Source organism: Sciurus carolinensis, chromosome 3 (genome assembly GCF_902686445.1).
Source record: "Sciurus carolinensis chromosome 3, mSciCar1.2, whole genome shotgun sequence".
Classification (NCBI taxonomy): Eukaryota; Metazoa; Chordata; class Mammalia; order Rodentia; family Sciuridae; genus Sciurus; species Sciurus carolinensis.
The window spans coordinates 60867656-60892141 of NC_062215.1; the positions used below are offsets into that span (position 1 = coordinate 60867656).

Sequence of the window (24486 nt, forward strand, 5' to 3'; positions counted from 1 at the left end):
TACTCTCTGGAAAAAAAGAATAACTTTACAAGAACCTGTCTCAATGAAAAGGGCTGGGATGTAACTCACTGGTAGAGTGCCCTGGTAGAACACTGGTAGTGTTCCTTGAGTGGGGGGATTGCCAGGGTGTGGTGGGGCCCTAGAATTTGCATTTCTAATAAACTCCCAGGAGAGGCTTAAAACTACTGACTCCAGAACAATAGCTGTCCCAGATGATTTTGGGAGATCAGCAATACCCAGAAGGTAGCATAATTTCTCCCCATCTTCCACTCTGCTGTCCCTCACCATCCATCAAGGAACAGAGACGGCCATGAATCCTGGGAGGAGACATGATGTGTATGATGCACCACAGGCTTTGAATGTTGCCCATTTCAGGACAGTGATACTAAGGCTAAAACTCTACCCCTTGGCAAAGTGGTCAGGCCCAACACCAGGTTTTCATCCTAGGGTGAGAAAAGAGCCCTGGAAGGAAATGGGAGAACTGCAAAAGGCAGGTCACTAACTAAGGCAAATTATGTTGTTGCTTAGGACCTAGCTTCCAGCAGGGGAGGCTACTTCCAATAGGAGGCAGGGAAACAGCTGGGTTACTGTAAGAAGAGCCACCACCTCATTAACATCTGTTTTTGTATATGAAATAATGCTGCAGACTTCGTGGCCATCCTTGGAGGCACTATGGGCAGCAGCCCAACAGCCTGGGGATAAGACAGGACACAGCCACATCTTGTAAAGCACATAGAAAATAATGGGGCTCCCAAGACTCATTTTGGTACATTTTAAGCAAACATGCACTGTTAAGCATCTTCATGAATCCAAGGGAAGAGAGGGCCACTGTAGAGGGGGCTGTATAGCATCTCACTGGTTTCAGTTCTCTAGCCACAGCTGTAGTCACAGAATGTAAAGCTGGAGGGGAGGATGGGGCTATAGCTACCCAACAGTCAGCTCTATGTGAACTCACCAGACAAGACCCTCTACTGTGGAGCTGCTTCCTCCAAATAAAGGGAAGGACAACAGCAAAGCCATGGCTGGATGGCCATAAAGAAAAGCCTTCTGTCAACCACTTGCTATCCCTGTGACCAACTTAGATCTTGTGCTTTGTATGACTGGCCCCACTTCCTACTGACTGAATCTGTACATAAGAAGACCAAAAAAAAAAAGAAAAAAAAAAAAAAGAAAAGAAAAAAAATCAGATCTAGTTTTATAGGCATTTAATAGTTTACCAATTGGTACAATAAGATTTTTTAATATGCAGAAAACATGAATAAATTTTGTTTTACACAGTCTGAGAGCAACAAATCTTACTGTAAAACACAAGAGCAATATTATATACATTCCTTTACTGATTTTTTTTTTTTAAATTGTGTCAATATCTTCAGTTAACTCTTACAATCTGGGGAACTGTTTTCTCCAATTACCACCTCTACAACGTTCATATGAAATCAATGCTTGCCTTCATGTCAGTGTCAGGATCAGATTTTAACTCGAAGATTTTGTGTTTATTTCTAACATCTTCAGAGTGAACTTTAGGGATGCCTGAAGGATGGGCAGGACAAGAAAGCAGCTACTTACATGATATAGTGGAAAGATAAAAAGGCTAGTTCAGTCCAGTCATGACTTGTAAATCCAGCTTGCCCTCCCCCCACCCCACTGGAGGAAAAAAAAAAAAAAAGAAACCTTTTTCCACCAATTTTATACATGTCGCTTCTCTACCAGGAGATTCTTTGCATCATCTAGATTAATCAACACACTGGATTTATATACAGCTGGACAGAAAAAGTAACCATTTTAAGTGCCTTTTCCTTCAACTTTTTCAACTTCAGTTACTTAAGGATTATCAAGCCACCATCAACAAACAAAATGTCTTTTATTTTTAAATAGTTTTTCTTTAAATTAAAAAAAAAACTATTTGATGAGTGATATTATCTGGAAGTTCACACAGAAACAGAAAGAGGCAAACAGGAAAGCAGGAAACAGGGCACTGACAGTAAGGAGACTGGGCTTGGTGAATCTAGAGCCAAAGCTTCCAAAGGATTACAGCGCGCTCCACAGCCCAGGACGACTTGCTAACGCTAGTGATTTTGGATAGTGCTCTGGGCACACCACTGGTCACACCACACAGACAAACAGGACGGTCTTAGTCTCCTAAAGTGCAAGATGCCATGTCAAAAAGCAACTATTCTTCAAGTGATGTCTAAACCAGTTTCCATGGCTTGCATTTCAAGAGTGCAGCCAGAATTTCTTGGGCACATTATATTAGGGTGGCACTGGAATGTCTGTTTTCACACATACACACACGCGCACACATACACACAGTCAATAATCATCTGAGGATGCAATTCTACCAGCTTTTTATTTCTTAAATAAGTGGCCAATCTGAGAAAGTGACAAAGCAGCAGTGAACCTCTAAACCAATTAATAGTCCTCTACTTACAATCCAAACCAGTAACCTCATCATTGTCCTTATCCCAGGCAAGGCACAGGGTTAGACAGCAGACAGAGAAAACAGAACACAGAGTAAGAAAGGGCATCAATAGGGCAGTGTCAAACAACAGTGCAGGAAACCTCTGCAAATCTGATTCCAGACTGTGGATGGATTGCTCTCCCCCACCCCCTTCATTATTTAACAGGGCTTGTTACATTTGGATCCAGTTGTGGACCATCCCTGAGATTCAATGTTCGCTGCTTCTTAAATGGACGATGTCTGGTAACTCAACTAAGCAGCAGGCTGTGGCAATCTCCCAAGTAAGGATAACTTTGTTTACAGAGTAATTGTTTCTCCTCCTTTGTCAATGACAGTCACTGTATGCTGCAGGGGAAGAAACCCAGCGAACAGCAGCTTTGTTTCCTCTACATCGGTACCATTTTTTTCTTTTATTAATATCTGTGAGTGATTTCTATATGTTGTGGCTTACCCTTAAACAATTCATGTTGCTACATGCTAAAAATGAATTAAAATACAGGACATTTATACATGTACAAACAAATGTTAAGATGCACCATTTCTATGTATTTATATTTCTTGAAATAAGACAGGAAAAATAGCAGCAAATGAGAACAAAGATATTTTCCATAACTTCTGTAGAAAAATCTAGTCAGAACAGCCAGGGGAAAGAAAAGACATCTCAATATAAGCAGGGTTGTGAGGCAATATTGTCCTGAAAGTTAACCTACCATATTTAAGGAATTAGCTTAAGATGTAATTTTTGTCCTCAAAGAATAGTTATTAGTTCTCAAAACACTTTCCCTTCCAGAGACATTTCTCAGGAATTATTAAAAACAAGAAGTAAACAAACAAAAGACACAAGCTAGACACTGAGCTGCTTCTGGTTAATATATCTGGCCTATTCTGTGTGTGTACCTCCAGGACATTAACTCTCACCCTTTGTCTTTTTCAGGAACCAAATTTCCATTAACTATTAAAAGGGACATCTGAAAAAAATCATATATTACACGAATGCATAAAATGTAATTTAGAAAAAAAATCTTGGTTAAAACTGTCATTATTTCATTTCTTCTGCTAACTTTTCAAATGACTCTCTTTATAAAAAAAGAAAATTGTTATTTAGCTAAGCAATAGAATTCTTTATTAATGACTGACAATGGAGTGGTGTTCCAAAAATCATGGATAAAAATTCTCTTAAACCTACTTTGTAATTACTTTGGATCAAAATATACAATATATCAGGGATGTGTAAAATGCTTAATGGCCACATTAGAGGGGGAAATAAAGGAAGTGATTTTCCTTTTGCTGGGAAAAATCCCTATAGTCAGAAATAGTTTTCAGAAGCACTGGGATCAAAAAGAGTTTGTTCTAAAGCATGGTTGTGGTATTCCACAGCAAGATTTATTCTGGTTCAAACTTTTAGCACTTCTAAAACGCAGAGGTTGTATGTGTGCCATATACATATACAGACTTACCCACTTATAGATAGGCCCATATACTTACAAAACATTTATATATAAACAAAAGGTCAAAAAACAGTACAATTTTATGCACACTCCATTAAACCCTGTCATTTTTTTTTTAACTTGCAAGTGAAACAATTCAAATTTTGTTAACTCATGTTGAAAAACAAACTGTTATTTCTCTCACTTCTTTAATATGGGCAAACATAACCTTTTCAATATTTCTGTCGTTATGTAATGCACATTGCACATCCCTAAAAACATCAAAAACAAAGTGATTTGTACCATGACACTCAATGGGAAGATTAAATTCTACTTGGAATCACATCACTCTACAGTCTAATAGTATGAAGAATACAACTAGAAGTATGTCTAGCGTGGAAAACAGAAGCTTAGAATATGAGTGTTTTTTAACCTGTTTACAAAGAAGACCCAAATGAAAGATGATTTGCTATTAGCTGCTGAGATTTTTCTTATTCAAGATTTACAATCATTTTCTTACATAAATATACCACTAGCCTTTGCTTGATAGGCTGCCAAAACAAACATATCCTATTGATTTGGCAAATGGGTCATGACAAAAATTCCAATGTGTACTCCCCATTAATTACATAGATGGTTCAGAAGATTTTGTTATCTAACATCCTTAAAGATTTATTAAGCACACTTAAGTGATGTTACATAGATACACATTTCAGAAAAAGCCCTAAAAACCACCACTTTTCCCCAAATGAGGCCATCAAGTCAGGCACTGACAGATAGCAGAAAGAAAAACAGGAATTAATAATCCAACATAAAACGACACTGTCAACTATTCAGTTTAGTGCCCTAGTTCAATTTATTAAACTTCTGCCCTTGTAGGCCTGGTGTGACCAATGCCAGCCCAGGTTTTTAAACCCTATGGTACTTCTAGACAACGTATGTAAATTTACAGTATACAATTTGGATTCACCATGCATGAATACTTTGTGTGTAACATTTAATAAGCTCAATCTACATCCAGAATAATTTACATGAAAGGACAATATTTATTTAAACAGAGCTCAATGGGGTAACCATGGTATCATCAGAGTGCATCCAGAGGAAAAAAGGGAGGAGGGGCCCAATGAGAATCAACGGCACTCCCACACCTTTACTGTTTGATCTACACTGCCAGTAACCACATAGGGTGCCGTCTTGTGGAAATCTGAAAGAAAAAAAAAAAAAAAAAACAAAAAAACAAAACAAAACCCTGCTTTCAAACCAGATCAGGCCACAAATAAACAAATTCAAGCACCAAGACTATCAGTGTTTCTCTGTGCATACACATCTACCCTCCTGGAAGATACCAAGTGTATCAACTGAGTAAGGGAGTCTGAACTCAATGATTAAATTCTTTATTTTTTAAAATGTATTTTAAATTGTTGATGTACCTTTATTTTATAAATATGTTGTGCTGAGAATCGAACCCCATGTCACACACATGCTAGGCAAGTACTCTACCACTGAGCTACAACCCCAAGCCCTCAATGATTAAGTTCTGTATTAACACTTCAGTGAAAACACAATGTCCCAATCTAAAATGGGGTTCGAATTTTATTTACAAGGACAGTCCCAGCATATCCATTTATTGAACATGATGTTCCAAGCTTAGTACTAATGCTTTATGTTCATGTTTAATCCCTGAAATATTAATGTGAGATAGTCTTTGGCCCTATTTTACTAAAGTATTGTGTTCATCATTAGGTCCACCACATCGCAGTATATTATAATTTACTGACTGTATTCACTATTTTAAATTCCAGATTTGAGTTCAGATGATAGTAAGGATGTTTAATAAATTCAAATACAACTCCCTGAGTTCTTCATACACAACAGTATATACCTGCCACAGGGAAAAGTTGAATAAGCTTTCTTTTGAGTAGTTTACAAACAAGTAGCAGAGAAAAATTACCCATAAGGAATGTGGTTAAGTATTCTTTTCACAAGTCTAGGTTCAAAATTCAATCCTGTATGATGGAGAAGGTAATTTCTTTATTACTAGGCTAATGATGAAGAGCAATTTAAAGCAACTGATAGGACTCCACAGTTTTAACCTGCCTATTCTATTCTGTCCTGAAAGCTCTGTGGTCATTTCTTACCTGGAAAAGTCCACAAAATTACATAAAACTTTGTTACACCTGGCACTCCAAAATTTAATAAAAACTTCATAACTGTACATACCCAAAGAGGTAACAAAGTGTTCATGCGCATTGAGGGTCTTCATGCATCTTTTGTTCTTGTAATCCCATACACGTAGGGTCTTGTCATCAGCACAACTCAAAATAAATTTCCCCCCAGAATGGAACAGAACTCCACGTACCCAGTTATCATGACCCACCTTAAAGACAAAAAGGTATTTGACTAGTAAAAGGATAAATTGTTTTAAGTAGCATCTATGACTAATACATTTATTACAGTGAAACTATGTATACTAGTATTCACGAAAAATGAGACTGACAATTAAATGTTCTCCCCAAGAAAACGCTATCTCCAACAGGGCAAGTCAATAAAAATCTTTACACTGGAAATACTAGAGCAAATTATGACAAATCTTTTTAAAAAATGGCTATGAAGGTATCATGAGTGAACCAACATGAACAGCATTAACCTGCATTAAGAATGTAGAGGCTGCAGAAGGAGGATCATAAATTCAACATCAGCCTCAGCAACTTAGCAAGCCCTTGTCTCAAAAAAATTAAAAGCAAAACTGGGGATGTGGTATGTGGTTCAGTGGTTAAATGCCCCTGGTACCCCTCCCTTTCCCCCCAAAAAAGAATGTAGAGGATGAATACAGCTCAGTGGTAGATCAAGTGCTTATTAACATGCACAGGGCCCTAAGTTTCAATCCTCAGCATGGAAAAAGCAAGATAAATGTATTAAATATTCTTTTTGTTGTTGTTGTGCTAGGGATTAAACCCAGGGCCTCATGCATGCAAGGTAAGTACTCTGTCACTGAGTTATTCACCCCCCACTGGAAACCCTATCTCTAAAAACAAACAAACAAAAATATCAACACTTTTTAAGTTAAAAAACAAACAAACAAACAAAAAAACCCCCAATATTATATACACCAAAATGTGAATACTACAAAAGACCAAGAAGAAAAAAAAGTTTAGGAATTCTAGATTAAAGGAAAACGAAATTAACAGGACAGGACCAGAAAGTGCAATGTGTGATCCTTGACTGGATCTCAGGGATTAAAAGAAGTTATAAGGGACCGAAGAAAATTTGACTATGCAGTGTTGCCAATGTTAAATTTCTTATGTGTGTGACTAATTTCATTGTGTTTATATACCCCTTTTCTTAGAAAATACAAGCTAAAGTATCATAATATCTATAGGAACTGTCAAACAGTTCAGTAAAAGGAACACACATACACAAATTACTAACTGGTGACTTTAGGCGAAGGATATATAAGGCATTTATTACATATCTATCCATCTTGTTTATCTCTTGTCCCAACAGTTCTCTTCTTGTAATTTACCCTAAGAAATGATTAAGAGTATGCATGACATTTAGTTAACAAACATGTTCATCAAAAGACTGTAAGACATGGGGGCTGGAGCTGCAGCTCAGTGGTAAAGCATATGCCACACAAAGCACTGGGTTTGATCCTCCAGCACCACATAAAGATAAAGATATTGTGTCCATTTACAAAAAAAAAAAAAAAGACTGTGAGCCAATCCCAGTGGCTCAGGAGGCCAAGGCAAGAGGATCACCACCAGTTCAAAGCCAGCCTCAGCAACTCAGCAAGACTCTGTCTCTAAATAAAATATTAAAAAATGGCTGGGGATGTGGCTCAGTGGTTAAGCGCCCCAGGGTTCAATCCCTGGTACCCCCTGCCAAAAAAAAAAAAAAAGACTAAGTCAGGTGGCAGGAATACATGCCTATAATCCCAGCAACTTGTGAGACCAAGGCAGGCGGATTGTTAAATTCAAGGCCAGCCTTGGGAATCTGGCAAAAACCCTGAATCAAAGTAAAAAGGGCTGCAGATACAGCTCAGTGGTAATGAATCCCTGGTACTGCCATGAAAAAAAAAAAAAAAAAAAAAAAAAGGTGTGGGGGGGAGAGGGTGTAAAACTTTATAAATCAGTGTGACATAAGCAACTGTCACATACTTTCTAAGTTTGCTACAAAGCAATATATATATAGTATACCATTTTTATGTAAACACTACTTATCTATGTATTAATTTAAGAAAAAGATTATAGTACCTACCATATCAGACAATGCACATATAGAACTTCACTGTGGAAAGTTACATGGGACAGCTCTAAGTCTAGAAAAATACACTTGGAAGGCATTATCAAGTATGGTAGAAGTGATCTGATGGTGATTTTTATTACTTGCTTTAGCTTTTCTATTTCTAAAATTTTCCACAATGGCAATGACTACACTGCTTTTGTAAAAAGAATTAAAAACAACTTCTTTTATTAAGGTAATGGATATTAAGGTAATAGGTTTTTTGTCTTGGTTTACTCTTCCTTACTTGCCCTTGTTTAAAATACTCTTATTACCCCAACCTATAAAAAAGTTGTTAGTCACTAGAGGGAAAGGCCTCTACAAGGCCAGACATGGCAGTTCACACCTGTAGTTCCACAGATTCAGGAGGCCAAGACAGGAGAATCACAAGTTCAAAGCTAGCCTCAGCAAATTAGTGAGACCTTATCTCAAAGTGAAAAATAAAAAGGGCTGGGGATGTAGCTTAGTGATAAAGCACCCCTGGGTCCAATCCCCAGTACCAAAAGAAAAAAAACCTGTACAAAAAGTCAAATCACATTTCTTGTGGCCACACCAAAATAAAACAGGAAAAAAGTATTAGGACCTGAAAATGAGCCAGAAGCTTCCTGGGGAAATTTATGCTGTGCTATTACAGATGGTACAGCACTCTTAGTAATTTTAAATGTAGATATACTTTTCTAACAGCAACATGGTATAACTGAACAAAGCTCAGAAAACTGAGTTTAATTTTGTGTGTGTATGTGTAAGGTGGTATTGGGGACTGAACCCAGGGGTGATCTATCACTGAGTTACATTTCCAGTCCCTTTTAAAAATATTTATTTTGAGACAGGGTCTCACTACTTTGCTAAGGCTTGCCTTGAACTTGCAATCTTTCTGTCTCAGCCTCCTGAGCTACTGGGATTACATGTATGCACTACCACACCAAGCTCACCAATTTTTTAAATCAACTCTTGAAAATACCATGTGTCTGTCATTCTACACAGTCACTTTCAAGGTATGGTTAGCAACTAAAGAATCTCTAAACAAACATGATGCTAATTATAAAAACTGCTAATGAATTAAAAATATCCATAGAATCTTTCAGAATTCCCTTATGCAAACCAAAATGACCACAATCACTTACTAGCATTTATATATTCTCTTTGGAAATCTCAGTGTTCCTAAAATGAAGTATTTCCAAATCATAAAGCTAAAACAACTAATTTCAGAATGTTAAACCAAATAAATTATATCATATCAATAAAGAGAAAGTGTTAAAAGAATTCATATAAATAAGAGTGAAACAGACATGAACAACATCGGGACTGATTAAGTCTTCAGGAAAATTTCTCTCCTCCATAGGAGATAACACACAATTTTTAAAGATACAGTGAACGAGGACGACCCCCCACACCAGCACTGACTGCCTTTGTAGATTTTTTAATATAACATGACATTCTATAAAAATAACTTTCATACCATTATAATAGAATCTTTATAAAGAAGTTATTTTTTAAAGCCCAAAAAATTTTGGGCTTATTTTAGATTATTTACTAAGATATCAAAAAGCATCTAATACACAGTGACGAGACCAAAGAAGCAATGAGATTGATTATACAAACTTACAAGGGTCATAAGGCACATGCCAGTACTGACGTCCCACATCTTAATAGTTTTGTCTCTGGATCCAGACAGCAAGAATGGTCCAGGCTTGCCACTTTTTTTAGTCTATAGAAAATAAGTAAAAATTAATTTCTCATGAATGAAGCTAAATAAGAACTTTAAATGGCATTCAGGATGATTTTTATTTCCAATTGTGTAAAACAGCAATGTTCTTTTATCTTTTCTTTTTATATTTTGCAGTACTGGGGATTAAACTCTGGGTTTCATACATGCTAGAAAGTGTTCTATCACTGAGTTACATCCCCCTGCCACTTTTAATTTGAGACAGGATGGTGCTAAGTTGCCCAGAGTGTCCCTGAACTTGCAATCCTCCTACCTCAACCTCCCAAGTTGCTGGCATTACAGGTGTGCACCATCACACCCAGCAGCAATTTGTTTTTATCTATTGATATATACAAGTCTATAGACACTATAGCTAGGCTACATAGAAAGGACCCAGATAACACTAACAGATGATAAATTTACTGCTTAAGACTTCTGTAGTCAGGCTGGGCACGGTGGCCCACACCTGTAATCTCAGCGGCTCTGGAGGCTGAGGCAGGAGGATCACAAGTTCAAAGCCAGCCTCAGCAACTCAGCAAGACCCTGTTTCTAAATAAAACATAGGGCTGGGAGATAGCTCAGCTGGTAGAGTGTTTGCCTTGCAAGCACAAGACCCTGAGTTCGATCCCCAGTACCGCAAAAAATAAATAAATAAATAAATAAATAAAAACACAAAAAAGGGTTAGGGATGTGGCCCAGTGGTTAAGCACCCCGGGGTTCAAGCCCCGGTACCAAAAAAAAAAAAAAAAAAAAAAAAAAGACTTCTATAATCAGGCCAAAGGGTATGTGCAGTGCCCTAGAGGCTCAATCCCCAATACTGCTATGATTTTTAAACTATTTTATTCATTTTTTAAATATTAAGCACAGCCACAATAAAATTCATGACATGTTTGATAAGTAATAACCACCAGAGGGCAGAATAAAGAATTTAAAATGCAATGGGCCAGCCAAAATAGAGATCACAGAATCTTCCTTTAGAAAAATTCTTGGGATATGAGGGGAGATTTCCTCCTTTATTAGGATGTAGTTTTAAAAACTCATGAGAGAAGTGCCACTATAAAAGAAATGTGAGCCAGTCATGGGGGTACACACCTGTAATCCCAGCTACTTGGGAGCCCGAGGTAGGAATGGCAAATATGAGGTCTGCCTTGGCAACTTAGTAAGACCCCTGGCTCAAAACAATAAAAAAAATAAAATGGGATGGGAATGTAGCACAATGAAGAGTACCCCTGGGTTCAATCATCAGTATCAAAAAACAAAAAAGAAAGGAAGGGAACAGATTTTAACCCATACAACCTAGTCACAGAAATAACATTCTGTAACCTTTTTTTTTTTTTCTTTCCCCAGTGCTGGGCATTGAACCCAGGGCCTTGTGCTTGTGAGGCAAGCACTCTACCAACTGAGCTATATCCCCAGCCCTGTAACTTATTTTTAAGGTATTAATCATAAAGATTGAAATAATTTAGAGTAAAAATGAAGAAATATAACAAATTCCAGACTCAGTGAGAACTTTCAATGATCAAGAGTATCACAGTCCTCCATATGAAGTCTTCATCTAAAATAAATACATAGGGCTGGGGAAGTAGCTTGATGGTAGAGTACTTGTTTATTAGCACATGCAGGGTCCTGGGTTTGATCCTCAGTACTGAAAAATATTTTTCTTTTTTTAAATTTTAAATAAAAAGTGTCATTAAAAATAAAAATACTTAAATACTGAACTGCTTTTCATTGTAAATTTGTAAATAATTATGTACTTTTAAAGAAGGTTATTCTTCTAAAAGATAACTCTATAATAACAAGCTTTCATTTACACAGGTTTTCTCTTATAACAATGACATTTCATATAAATTTAAATGATCACTTTTACTCTAGGAGAATCTATCCCCAGAACCCATCAAATCAAAGGTCAGTTGACAGCAATAATAATCACTGGCTAAAAATATAAACACAATTATATGGTAGAAAGAGTAGAGTTTCAAGATTCAGAATCTAAAGTGCAGATTCTTTTTTTTCTCTGTCCACATTTTTTAATTGGTGCATTATAGTGTACATACTGATGGGATTTGTTGTTACATGTTTGTACATGCACACAATAATATAATTTGGCTAATATCTCTCCTCAGCACTTCCCCTTTCCTTCCCTAAAGTGCAGATTCCTAAATGCATTAACAGACCTGAAACTGAGAATGAGAAAAAGTTGTCTAAGGTTCTAAGATATCAGAAATAAAATCATGGAATGATATGTTCATCACACAGTACCTCAGATCCCGTTGCTTCAGAGATGGAAGAATATGAGCTTTCTGGAGCCCAGGAAATGCATTCTACCACATGTTCATGTTCTCGGAGCTCAGCCTTGCATTCCTTTGTTGCTACGACCCATACACGCACGGTCTGGTCATTGGAACAGCTGGCTATCAGAGTGCCATCCTGATTTGGCCGCACCATACGTACCCATTCTCTGTGTCCTGTGAATGTCTTCACACAGTAGCTGTCAATATAAGTAGTAATTTACATTGTGAATGACAACCATCAGGACACTTTACAGAAGTGATACAAAAATAACTAAACATTGGAATGAAGAGAAAAGAACCAAGTTAGAGAAATCACAAGCAAGTTAACTAAATAAATCTAAAATACTGGTTAATAAAAGATGGGCACAGGACAGAAAGTCAAATGCCAGTTAAAATAAGCTAACAGGAATATTGGTAAGGAACCAGCCCAATCAACAGGATTTAAAAGGTAAAGATATACAGAATAAAACCTTTCAAAAATAAAACAGGGCTAGGGAGATAGCTCAGTCGGTAGAGTGCTTGCCTTGCATGCACAAGGCCCTGGGTTCGATCCCCAGCACCACAAAAAATAAATAAAATAAAACAAACAATAAACCCAGAAAAAAATAATTCTAGCCATGCTGTGAGATAGGTATGCTCTACTAATCTGGGCAAAACCAGTCAGTTAAGGTTTTGTTACAACAATCAAGTGTATTTTATTTATTTTTTTTTTTTTTTTGCGGTGCTGGGGATAGAACCCAGGGCCTTCTGCATGCACGGCAAGCACTCTACTGACTGAGCTATCTCCCCAGCCCAATCAAGTGTAATTTTAAGCACAAATTTAGCCTAACAGGGATACTAACACAAATGTTATTTGCATTTTAGTTTAAACCCAGACAGATCAACTAAAAGAAGCCCACAGAGAAAATGAGCCATCACAAAAAATGGCTCTCAAGGACACTGAGTCTCTGATATATTATAACGTCTCTGTTTCTTTTAGGGAAGCATTTGGAGATCAGACCATACTGTTTGTTGTGCAGTGCTGGGGAACGAACCCAGGGTCCCCTGCATGACAGTCAAGCACTTTTCTATTGAGCTACATCTCCAGCCCTCTCACTTAAGTTTTAAAATACATTGATAGCTGGGCATGGTGGCACATGCCTATAATCTCAGTTACTCTGGTGGCTGAGAGAGGAGGATTGTACGTTTGAAGCCAACTTTATCAATTTGGTAAGGCCATGTCTCAAAAACACAAAAAATCGGGGCTGGGGAGATAGCTCAGTCAGTAGAGTGCTTGCCTTGTAAGCACAAGGCCCGGGGTTCGATCCCCAGCACCCAAAAAATAAATAAATAAATAAATAAATAAATTTAAGTGTTCATGAGTCCCTGAGTTAAAAAGAAAAAAGAAAAAGAAAAAATCCCAAAACTAAAAGGGGGCTGGGTATGCAGCTCAGAGGTAGAGTGCCACTGGGTTTGATCCAGCACCATCAAAAATGAAAAAAAAAAAGTATGTGAATACATGGTCATTCTGGATTAAAGTCAAAATTACTGAGCACTCAGGAAAAGATAAATTTTTTTAAACCTCTTAAGCTGATTGATTGATGCCTTTTCAACTAAACCTACTTACCCAGTTTGCACTTCCCACATTTTTATAGTTTTATCCCTTGAGGCAGACACTATATGATCTCCATTGGGCATGATGGCTACTGAAGAGACATTGTGATCGTGGCCTAAAACATATAACACAGTAACATATTAAATAGTATAGCACCAAGAGCAACTAAACCTCAGTTTACCACTGGCTCACACTATGGTGTTTTTATATCACAGCAAGATCTCCCCAGGACCAAGGAGCAACCAAACTCAGGGCTTTGGGAGTACTAGGCAAGCACTCTGTCACTGAGCTAAATTCCCAACCCCTATATCACAGCAAGTTCTAAATATAATGAACGTTACATAAATTTCGTAAAATACATGAATTTACACAAAAAAGGAATCAGTAATTAAAATGTAACCTGTACAACTGTTTTAAAACACAGATATCAGTGTTTGAAAATATTCACACACTTTAGAGGGTCTGAATATTTACATCATAATGAGCACTAGGAAAACAATGAAATTTCCTATGGTTGATACTCTACAAGAAAGAAATTAAGATTTAAAATGCCAAACCAGGGCTGGGGATATAGCTCAGTTGGTAGAGTGCTGGCCTCACAAGCACAAGGCCCTGGGTTCAATCCCCAGCACCGCAAAAAATAAAAATAAAAATAAAATAAAATGCCAAACCAAATGGATTTTTAAAAATAGGAATCTGATTCTCTATTTAAAACTAGTTGTTGAGAATTATCTTTATGTTGTTGATATTCATGAGGCAAAAAAAAAATTACTTCATATATGTTGTTCACATTCTTTTTCATTTGCTTTGTAGAAAAAGCCCCAGAGAATCCACATAAATGTCTTATCACTTCGACAAATAAACAATGGTTAGTGCTGGGCATGGTGGCACACGCCTATAATCCCAGCAGCTCAGGAGGCTGAGGCAGGAGGATTAGGAGTCAAAGCCAGCCTCAGCAAAAGCAAGGCACTAAGCAACTTAGTGAGACGCTATCTCTAAATAAAATACAAAATAGGGCTGGGGATGTGACTCAGTGGCCAAGTGCCCCTGAGTTCAATTCCCAGTACCCAAAAAAAAACCAAAAACAATGGTTAGAAAGAACACTTTTTTTTTTTTTTTTTTTTTGGGGGGGGGGGGGGTCTGGGGATCAAACCCAGGGCCTTGTGCTTACAAGGCAAGCACTCTACCGACTGAGCTATCTCCCCAGCCCCAAGAACACTCTCTTTAAAGTGAAAGTAACAAGATACACGCAACATGAAGAAAGATAAATAATAGACTTTACAAAATATCCTTCATGTAATCACAACTTACTCATGCACTAAGATCACTAGTTGGGGGGGTGGGTACTGCTGATTAAACCCAGGGGCACTCTTATCACAGTCACAACCCTGGGTATTTTTATTTTTTATTTTGAGACAGTGTCTAAGTTGCCCAGGCTGGCCTCAAACATGTGATCCTCCTGCCTCCCAAGTGGCTGGGATGGCAAATGTGGACCACCAAGTCAAGCTACATAATTTTTTTTCTTAATTATTCACATAGTATGTGTTTCTCACATGAAATCTAAACATTTATTGTTTTACAATATTTAAAGAAAAAAGAAAAATCCTTATATAGTGAGCCCCTCCTATGTACCAAGACCATGAGTTTTTTACCTCATTCTATTCTCGCAACCTTATTTGACTTAAAATATCACTACCTCTATTTTCCAGATGAAAGAAGTTAGAATTTCCTAATGTAAACAAGTTGGAATTTGAACCCAAATACCTGACTTCAAAGCCCATGCTATTTCCACAAAACCACGCTGCATCAGGAAACAGTCTCCAAAACTGTTTGCATCTTACAATTTTCTCCTTGGCCCCTAGATGTCTGAGCTCTGCTAGTCTAACAATAAGAGTATATGTAGAACATTTAATAAAAATGAGCAAAAGAACCTGAGTTCCAGTTTTCATTATTCACACTCATATACTGTCTCTAGACTGCAGCATTCCAATTGAACGTGAGAGGAAAATGAAAGGAAGGAGTGGGAGCACTCAATAACTTCATTTTCTAGGTTGCTCAAAGACAAGTTTTTCTTATACAAAAAACTTTTTTTTTTTTTGCAGTACTGGGGATCGAACTCAGGGCCTTGTGCTTGCAAGGCAAGCACTCTACCAGCCGAGCTATCTCCCCAGCCCCTACAAAAAAACTATTGAAAACAAATTAAATATTCTATGTAAACTACTAAGAGATACTTAAAACCTAAGAGCAAACAACTTTCAACCACTGTGGTATATCCATGCATGAGATACATCATGTTTCTCCAGTCACATGGACAAGAGCTGAATGTAGAGCACCTGCAAACTGTCAGAAACAATAATTCTCCTCTCTGAAATGTCATGTTAGCAATTATTATTAAGGTATTATCCTCTGTCCCTTACCGTGCATGGTTCTAATGCATTCAAAGCCCTGAAAATCCCATAGTTTAATGGTCATATCTGCAGAACAGGAAGCCAGAAGCTTGCCACTGTGGTCAAAGGAAATGTCCTGTACAGAGTCTGTATGTCCCTTAAGAGTTCGTTCAAAATCTCCAGTCTCATAATCCCACACCTGTCAAGTGAAGAGAAAATAGGTTAACACCCACTCATCGCTCCTTTCTAGTTCACACTGGCATTCAGCAAGCCTGTACAGCACCTTACTGACTAATTAACTGAATAAGTAACAAAGAACACAATATCACATCTTCTAGTTAAAATTGGTCTTGTTTCCTATAGAGAAAACTGATGTTATAGTGATCAAAACAGACCTTTAATATCACACTTATTATCTACCATAGGCCTAATTATGCTACTGTCAGGGTATAAAAAGCCATGAGACACAGACCCTTCTGGTGTGACAGCAAGCAATGCATCACACTTTTTGGGCAATGTTAGGGATTGAACCAAAGGTCTTGCATATGCGAGGCAAGGTGATCTACTACTAAGCTACACCCTCAGTCCAACATTTCAAATGTGTGTGTGTGTGTGTGTGTGTGTGTGTGTGTGTGTGTGTGACTGGAGGTTATTCCAGAGTTTTATGCAGGATAGGCAAGTGCTCTACCATTCAGCTACATCCCTGGTTCATAAATAGAGAAATGTAAGTGTAAATTAATAAACAAAACAAAAAACTTTAAGGGGCTATTACAGGCATTTATATGTAGAATATTAGGTAATAATGGAGTACTCAATTCTACTAGACTAGCCAAGCTCAGACAACTAAGGGGTCAAGGAAAGATTTTGTAAGATGCAAATCATTCATGAATAGCAAACTATAACAAAAGCATATATAAATTTGATTTTTTAAAAGTGAATAGTCACTTTTTTGGGGGGGGGGCTCCATACTAGGGACTGAACCCACAGATGTGCATGTTAGGCAAGTGCTCTACCACTGAGCTATATCACGAGTCTTTTAATTGTTTAATTTTGAAACAGGGTCTTGTTACATTGTCCAGGATGGTCTTAAACCTCCTGAGCCTCCTGAGTAGCTCAGAATTCAAGCATACACCATCATGCTGGACTTACGAGTATATTTTCAAATTTCAATTATTCGTTGCCAGTTTACAGAAATACAATTACATTTTGTATATTAACTTGATATCCTGTGATTCTGTTAAATTCAATCACAGTTCTAGTAGAATTTTGTGGTAGAGTCTTTGGGATTTTCTATGTAGAAGATCATATTGTCTGCAAATAAAGACAGTTTAATTTCCTCCTTTCCAACATGTAACTAAAGTAAAACTAAAAGCTCTTAGAAGAAAATAGGCATAAATGTTTGTGACATTGAATTAGGCAATGGTTTCTTAGATATGACACCAAAAGCACAAGCAAATAAAGAAAAATCAGATGCACAACTTTATGTTAGTATAGAAGATACATCATTTCTCCTTAAAGGGCACAAGGTCAGCTGTATATACCAAATGCCAAGTTTGGGGCTGTGGGACGATAACGGAAGCCTCAATTTCAGTTGGGAGGGAAAGGGGCAGACTAAGAAGACGGGCTGAAGTCTGAGGGCCAGAGAATATCCCCACCCCATTGCCATCATGGGCTTTCAGGGAAACAGGACCATGGGTTCAAGGAGGCAGTGAATGTTCTGCTGTCTGGCTCCTTTCCCCAACCCATGAGACTGACCTCAGAAAACCACAGAAAGTGAAATCCTGGATAAAGGAACAGAGCTGGGGGACTCAGTGCTAGAGCATGTGCCTAGCCAGGCACAGGCCCTGGGCTCAATTCCCAGCACCATAAAAAAATAAAAAAAAAACACCAAACATTGTTTTTACAGAATTCCTATTGATGGCTAAACATTTTCATTATTATAGAAAACATTATGGTGAACATTTTTTTTTTTTTTTTGCAGTGCTGGGGATTGAACCCAGGGCCTTGTGCATGTGAGGCAAGCATTCTACCAACTGAGCCAGATCCCAGTCAGGTGAACATCTTTAAATACTGAAAAAAAAAATCTGTGCTCAGGTGAAAAAGAGTTAATGGGTTAAAAAGTAAAACTTTTTAAGCCCTTTATATATTCTGCTAAGTTGGTCTTCCCTAAGATTGTTTGAAATGTATGAGAATGCCTGCTTCATCAAATTCTTATCATTACTGGACATTCTTGTTTAAAAGATATCTTGATATATATATATATATATATATGTATATATATGTATATAGTATTTATATGTGTATGTATATATACATACATGCATGTAAATATACACACACATATACATTAATTCTAATTTATACTTTTTCTATTAGTAAGGTCAAAACTATTGTTATGCTTGATTAGTCACTGTTTCTTCTTTCATGAATTATCTGTTCCTGTTCAATATCCATTTTTCTACTGAGATGTTAATACTTTTCATATTTGTGTGGATTCTTTATATAGACAGTCCCTGACTTAGGATTTTTCAATTTTATGACAGTGTGAAAGCACTCATATTACAATTCTGCTTTTCACGTTCATGACACCATCCAATTAATTACACTTTATAAAATAGGCTTTGGGTAAGATGATTTTGCCCAACTATAGGCTAATGTGTTTGCCCAACTGCAGGCTACATGTTTCATGTAGGTTAGATTCTAGCGTAGGTATGTTAGATGTATTTTTGACCTACAATATTTTCAATTTACAATGGTTTTATCAAGATGTAACCCCACTGTAAAGTCAAGAAGCACCTGTATATTAAAGTGAATGATCCCTTGTCTGCTCATTAAAGTTGAACATATTTTTGCAGTTTTGTTTGCTGTTTATTTTTTTAACACTAAGAATTAGTCCTGGGGAGGGAGGGATAAACAGAGGGTAGTTAATGGGTACTGGTACAATTGGTTAGAAGGAATAACTTACTTTCCCCAAGTGAATGTAAAATTACTATGTGTTAATAAAATAAAAGTAATTTCTTAAGGAAAGCATTACTTTTAAGTGAAAACCAGACATAACATTTCAAAAATCTAAATGTTGTAATTAAAAATATAGTAAGGAAGCTGGGGTATGGTTCAGTGGTAACAGCATGTGCTTAGCAGTACATGAAGCCCTGGGTTCAATCTTCAGCTCCCTCTACCCCACCTCCCCCAAAAAGACTGTCAGAAACTGTTCTGAATATATAATTCTCTCTTTTTTCCTCAATTATTATGGTTGAAACGTTGATACATCTATGTAACTAAATGGCTTTAAAAGGAAAAAAAAAAAAAAAAGTTGTATTTCCCAAACATACCCAAGAAATAATATAACATAAATTTTAATGTTGGTTATTAATAACTTTAAGTGTGGCTACAATTTATTTTGCCCTTAACATCTATCTCAGCATACATCTGCCAGTCCTCATAGTGTTACATACACTATTCCATGCTAGAGAATCTTATGACATAGATATTATCAACTCGATTCCCTAACAAATGAGAATACTAAATATATTCAACTGTGCTCAAAATAACAAATAATATCTTTATATTATGGTGGTTGATTTGTCTTTGGAACTTGGGACTGAATTCAGAACACTTTTAGCACTGAGCTTCATCCCCAGCCCCATTAATTATTTTTTTTTAATTTGAGACAGAGTCATGCTAAGTTGCTGAGGTTCTCATTAAGTTGCCCATTTTGGCCTCGAATTTGTAATCCTCCTGCCTCAGCCCCAAAAGTCACTGGGATTACAGGCAGGCACCACTGCACCTAGCAATGTTATGCTTACGAATTTGAGTTTCTCAGAAAGTTGTTCCCTTAGTCACCATTTTAAAATAACATAGTTTTGGGACTGGGGATGTGGCTCAGTCTAGCACGTTTGAGGCCCTTGGATTAATTCTCAGCACCACAAAAAAATAAATAAACCCAGCTTTACCACAACCTTTTTTTTTTTTTTTTTTTTTTCTTCTTTTTCTTTTTTTGGTACCAGTGATTGAATCTAGAGACACTTAACCACTGAGTCACATCCCAGGCTCTTTTTCTTATTTACAGACAGGGTCTCACTGAGTTGCTTAGGCCCTTGCTAAACTGAAGACTGACTCTAAATAAAAAATAAAAAGGGCAAGAGATGTAGCTCAGTGGTTAAGTACCCCTGGTATCTATCAATCAATCAATCAATCAATCAATGGGAGAAGATACTTTATTTTTTGTTTTGCTTTGTTTTTTGGTACTGGGGATTAAACCCAGAGGCCCTTTACCACAGAGTTACATTTCTAGTTTTTTTATTTTTTGAGAAAGGGTCTCACTAAGTTGCTGACACTGGCATCAAACTTTCAATACACTTGACTCAGCCTCCTGAGTCACTGGGATTACAGGCATGCACTATCATGCCCAGGCTAAAATTAATAACTAAACAGATGCCTACTTAGGTTTGGGGAAAAAAAAACAAAACAAAACAAAAATAACATTTTTTCAGCAATTTAGTGAGACTCTGTCTTTAAATAAAAAATTTTAAAAAGGGCTAGGGTGTAGGGTGTGGCTCAGTGGTTAAGTGCTCTTTGTTTCAATCCCCAGTAAACCCCACCCCCACCCCCACCCCCCAAAAAAAGATTCCCTGCCACCCACCCTCATGGCTCATCAGGTCTCAAGACAGAAATCAACAATTTAGAAACCAAAGAAACCACATATGGAAAATGTAAAACAATATTTAATTTCAAGAACTAGTTAAATATAGTCACATTTATGCTGGACTGCTACTATGTAATATACAACTGACTCATTTTTTTCTTAAAATTGGAACTTAATATGAAACAGAGAAACCTACCTAAACCTATTTATATTTTAACTATCTTACTTTTCCATGTTATTTACCAAACTATCCCTTTATTGTGTGTAGACTAAAGGCAACTATATAAAAATAGCTTTTGTTCTAAAATTCCTTTACAGAAGAGATTTGTCCCCTGAATTTCTAGTTTTGTAACCAGTATTTTCATATATCATTTCTGCTTAAAACTAAGGGGCATACTTTTCATTCACCAAGGACAAAAACTATTCAATAAGCACAAGATGACCTACAGCCCAACATTAAATTTAACACATTGTATTTTCTCAAATTCACCAGTGAATTACTGGCAGAATGCCTCTCAGGAGTTACAATGAAATTTTATTCTAATTCAGTATTCAAAGTTCATTAACACAGTTACAAAGACCATTCCTTTCTCTTGACCTAGGGCCTCATTTTCAGGGTTTTATCCCCCACCTAACTTGAACTCTTTTCTAACAAGTTTACCTTAATTGTAGCATCCTCTGAAGCAGAGACCATAACACTGAACACAGGATGGAAAATGACACGAGTAACTGGACTCCTATGACCGCTCAGTGCATATTTTTCTGGTGGACGAGGAATCCATTCTTTTGGGTCTCGTTTCTGACCAAGAGGACCACCTGACGTAAATTCTTCTTTTGCTTCATTTAGCTTTGATTCTAATTCCATAACCTTGAAAAGGAACATGAAGTTAAGTAGATAGATTGTGATAAAAATGACATTTCTGACATCTATTTTTTCTTTCTTTATCTTATGGTAATGTGGACTGAGCTTGGTCGTACTCTACCGCTGACTTAAACCCCCAACTCCTTTTTATTTTTTATTTTCAAACAGAATTTTACTAAATTGCCCAGGTTCTCAAATTTGTGATCCTCCTGCCTTGGCCTCCCAATTACTGAGATTACAGGCATGCACCCCCATCCCCAGCTTTGGCTTGATATTTTTAAAAATTGCCTTTGTTTTGGACCTATATATATATGTGAAATACATGAAAAAAATGTCAGCAATTTGCAAAGCATTTGACAGATTTACATGAAAATTATCTTCATAGCTGGGGATGTAGCTCAGTTGGTAGAGAGCCTGCCTTGAATACACAAGGCCCTGGGTTCAATCCCCAGCAACACACACGAAAAAAAAGGAAAAATAAGAAAAGAATTATCTTTATATATCACCAAAATCTTAGTAGTATAATAAAACTAAAAACTGAGGAAAATTCAGTGTAATTGTTTTAACTATTTAACTCAAAGAAAAACTTCAATTTACATTTGACAACAGTCTTCTTACTACTAATCACCCTAGCACAGTGAGCCTGTCTTGCTTGATCTATGACTGCTAGTCTGAGTAAATTTTTCCAAACAAGTTTATGTTATATACCTTTGTTTTTTCTGTGTGTGTGTGTGTGTGTGTGTGTGTGTGTGTGTTATGGAGATTAAACCCAGGGACAATCTACCACTAAGCTATAACCCTAGTTCCCCAGTTTATTTTTTGAGACAAGCCTTGTTTAATTGCCAAGGCTGGCCTTGAACTCCCAATCCTCCTGCCTTAGTCTCCCAAGTAGCTGAAATTACAGGTATGTGCCACTGCATCCAACTCTGTATATTAATAATAGAGAGCTAATGTTATAATATATACTAGATTAGTAACATAAGCTAATATTCAACAACTACTATGAAGTAGGTTTTTTTCCTAAAAGCTTTATATAGATGAACTCATATTAGAACGGCATTTAGTCTAACTTTATCTATGAAGATTTATAATCATTTTAGGGCTTGAACATCATTTGTCCCTCTCACCTCACAGATAAAAATAAAAGTAAAGCTCAAGAGATGAAAATGCTGCCTAAGAGCATGCGATAGTGCTCTTTCCCTATCACCACGCTGATACCACAAGTTCTCTTCTAAGGGTAGAAATGAATTCTTGCAGCATTAGTTTCTCAAAGTCAAGACTATAACCAATTCAATATAGTCAATATCCCAGGTTGCTGAGTTAGCATATATCACCAAAGATCTAAGTTTTCTTAAAGCATAGGACATACATTTTCATCTGCCTTTTCAAGATTAGATAATTAATGCAGAATAATTTGCTAATATTTTCAGAAAATTGATATATAATAACATACTAAGTACAGCTAACTTTAAAGAAAAAAGACTTAGTTACCTTCTTTTGTAATCTAATAACAGATGTCCATTTTTTTTCCAAAAGACCAGCATACTTCTTATCTAATTCTTCATTCTAGAGAAAAATAAATGGAAATCTTTAAACAATGTCTTAACTATAACAGTTCAAATAACAGAATAACCATCTCTAAGCCTAAATATTACTAAAAATCTGATTATACAAAAGTGTAAAAATCAAGTTTAATGCCAAAAAAGACCCACAATAACAAATGACAAGATTTGTAATAGCTGAGTTGACTTAACTGATACTACAGTAAAATCCACTTTACACTATGAATGATTGTAAAAAGTCAAACATACCATATCTAATTCAGCTTCTTTTTTAAAAACCGAATATGCCTCTTCATAGCCATTTGAACGAAGATAATCTGCTATAGCTCGATTTCTGAAAGAAAACAAATTCAAATGACTTCTAAATTTATCATTCATATTTAAGAAATATATTTTATTTAAAATTCATAAACCTGAAGGTACTCCTTTAAGAGTGCTCCCTTCCCAAGAGTACATTTCTCATACATACACACACACACACACCCTACAAAGCCTCAAGAACATTTAGCTCCTATTATACAGTATATCTATAATATATCTTATTCTTAAGCTTTGATAAGTTTCTAATTTGTTGCTTACCCTAAGCTGTGGGCACTCTACAGATAAAGTATGGCTTACCTAGTTAGATATTAATCTATGACAGTAAGCATTAATTTTACTATTACTATTTGGTATACATGTTCAATCAAGGGAAGGCAACTGAATTTAGTTTTGCAGAGAAATGTTTTTTTTTGTACTGGGAAGCCAGAAGTACTTTACCACTGAGCGATTAATTTTTTATTTTGAGACAGGGTCTTGCTAAGTTGTTGAGGCTAGCCTTGAACTTGAGATCCTCCTGCCTCAGCCTTCAGAGTTGCTGGGATTACAGGTAAGCACCATCATGCCTAGTCAGAGAAATGTACTGATATAACTGTATTTTTCTCTTAGAAATAACTTTAAACCATTAGAATAGTTTAAAAAGGACAAGCTATAAGCATTGTAATAAGATTAGTACACTGTCATAGAGTGAGTCATTCATTTTAAATTAGAACTTGAAAGGTAGAAAAGATCAATTTGCAGTTAACTTCATTATTTTCTTACTCCCTCCTCCTTTTTCTTGCTCTATAGGGAACTGACCCAGTCAGGGGCCCTCTACCATTAAGTATATCTCTAGCTGTTTCTAAATTTCAAGATAAGAATCTCCCTAAGTTGCTAAGATGTCCTTGAACTAGTGATCCTCCTGCCTCAGTCTCCCAACTTGCTAGGATTACAAGTGTGCACCACTTCTCCTTTTA

At 36.6% G+C, this 24486-nt stretch overlaps 1 protein-coding gene across 3 annotated transcripts in view; it reads right to left on the bottom strand.

The window, feature by feature from the left end:
* Positions 1-1277: 1277 nt before the first annotated feature.
* Pafah1b1 (platelet activating factor acetylhydrolase 1b regulatory subunit 1) overlaps positions 1278-24486 on the bottom strand; it is a 77775-nt gene continuing 54566 nt past the window's right edge. For all 3 annotated transcript variants that reach the window (XM_047544348.1, XM_047544349.1, XM_047544350.1), the window contains 9 exons: positions 23462-23546; positions 23142-23216; positions 21450-21656; positions 16174-16342; positions 13769-13871; positions 12131-12359; positions 9773-9874; positions 6106-6262; positions 1278-5089 (listed from right to left, as the gene is read on the bottom strand). In XM_047544348.1, coding sequence (XP_047400304.1) covers positions 5016-5089; positions 6106-6262; positions 9773-9874; positions 12131-12359; positions 13769-13871; positions 16174-16342; positions 21450-21656; positions 23142-23216; positions 23462-23546 — 1201 coding nt within the window. In that variant the 3' untranslated portion in view covers positions 1278-5015. The remainder of the gene's footprint in view (positions 5090-6105; positions 6263-9772; positions 9875-12130; positions 12360-13768; positions 13872-16173; positions 16343-21449; positions 21657-23141; positions 23217-23461; positions 23547-24486) is intronic.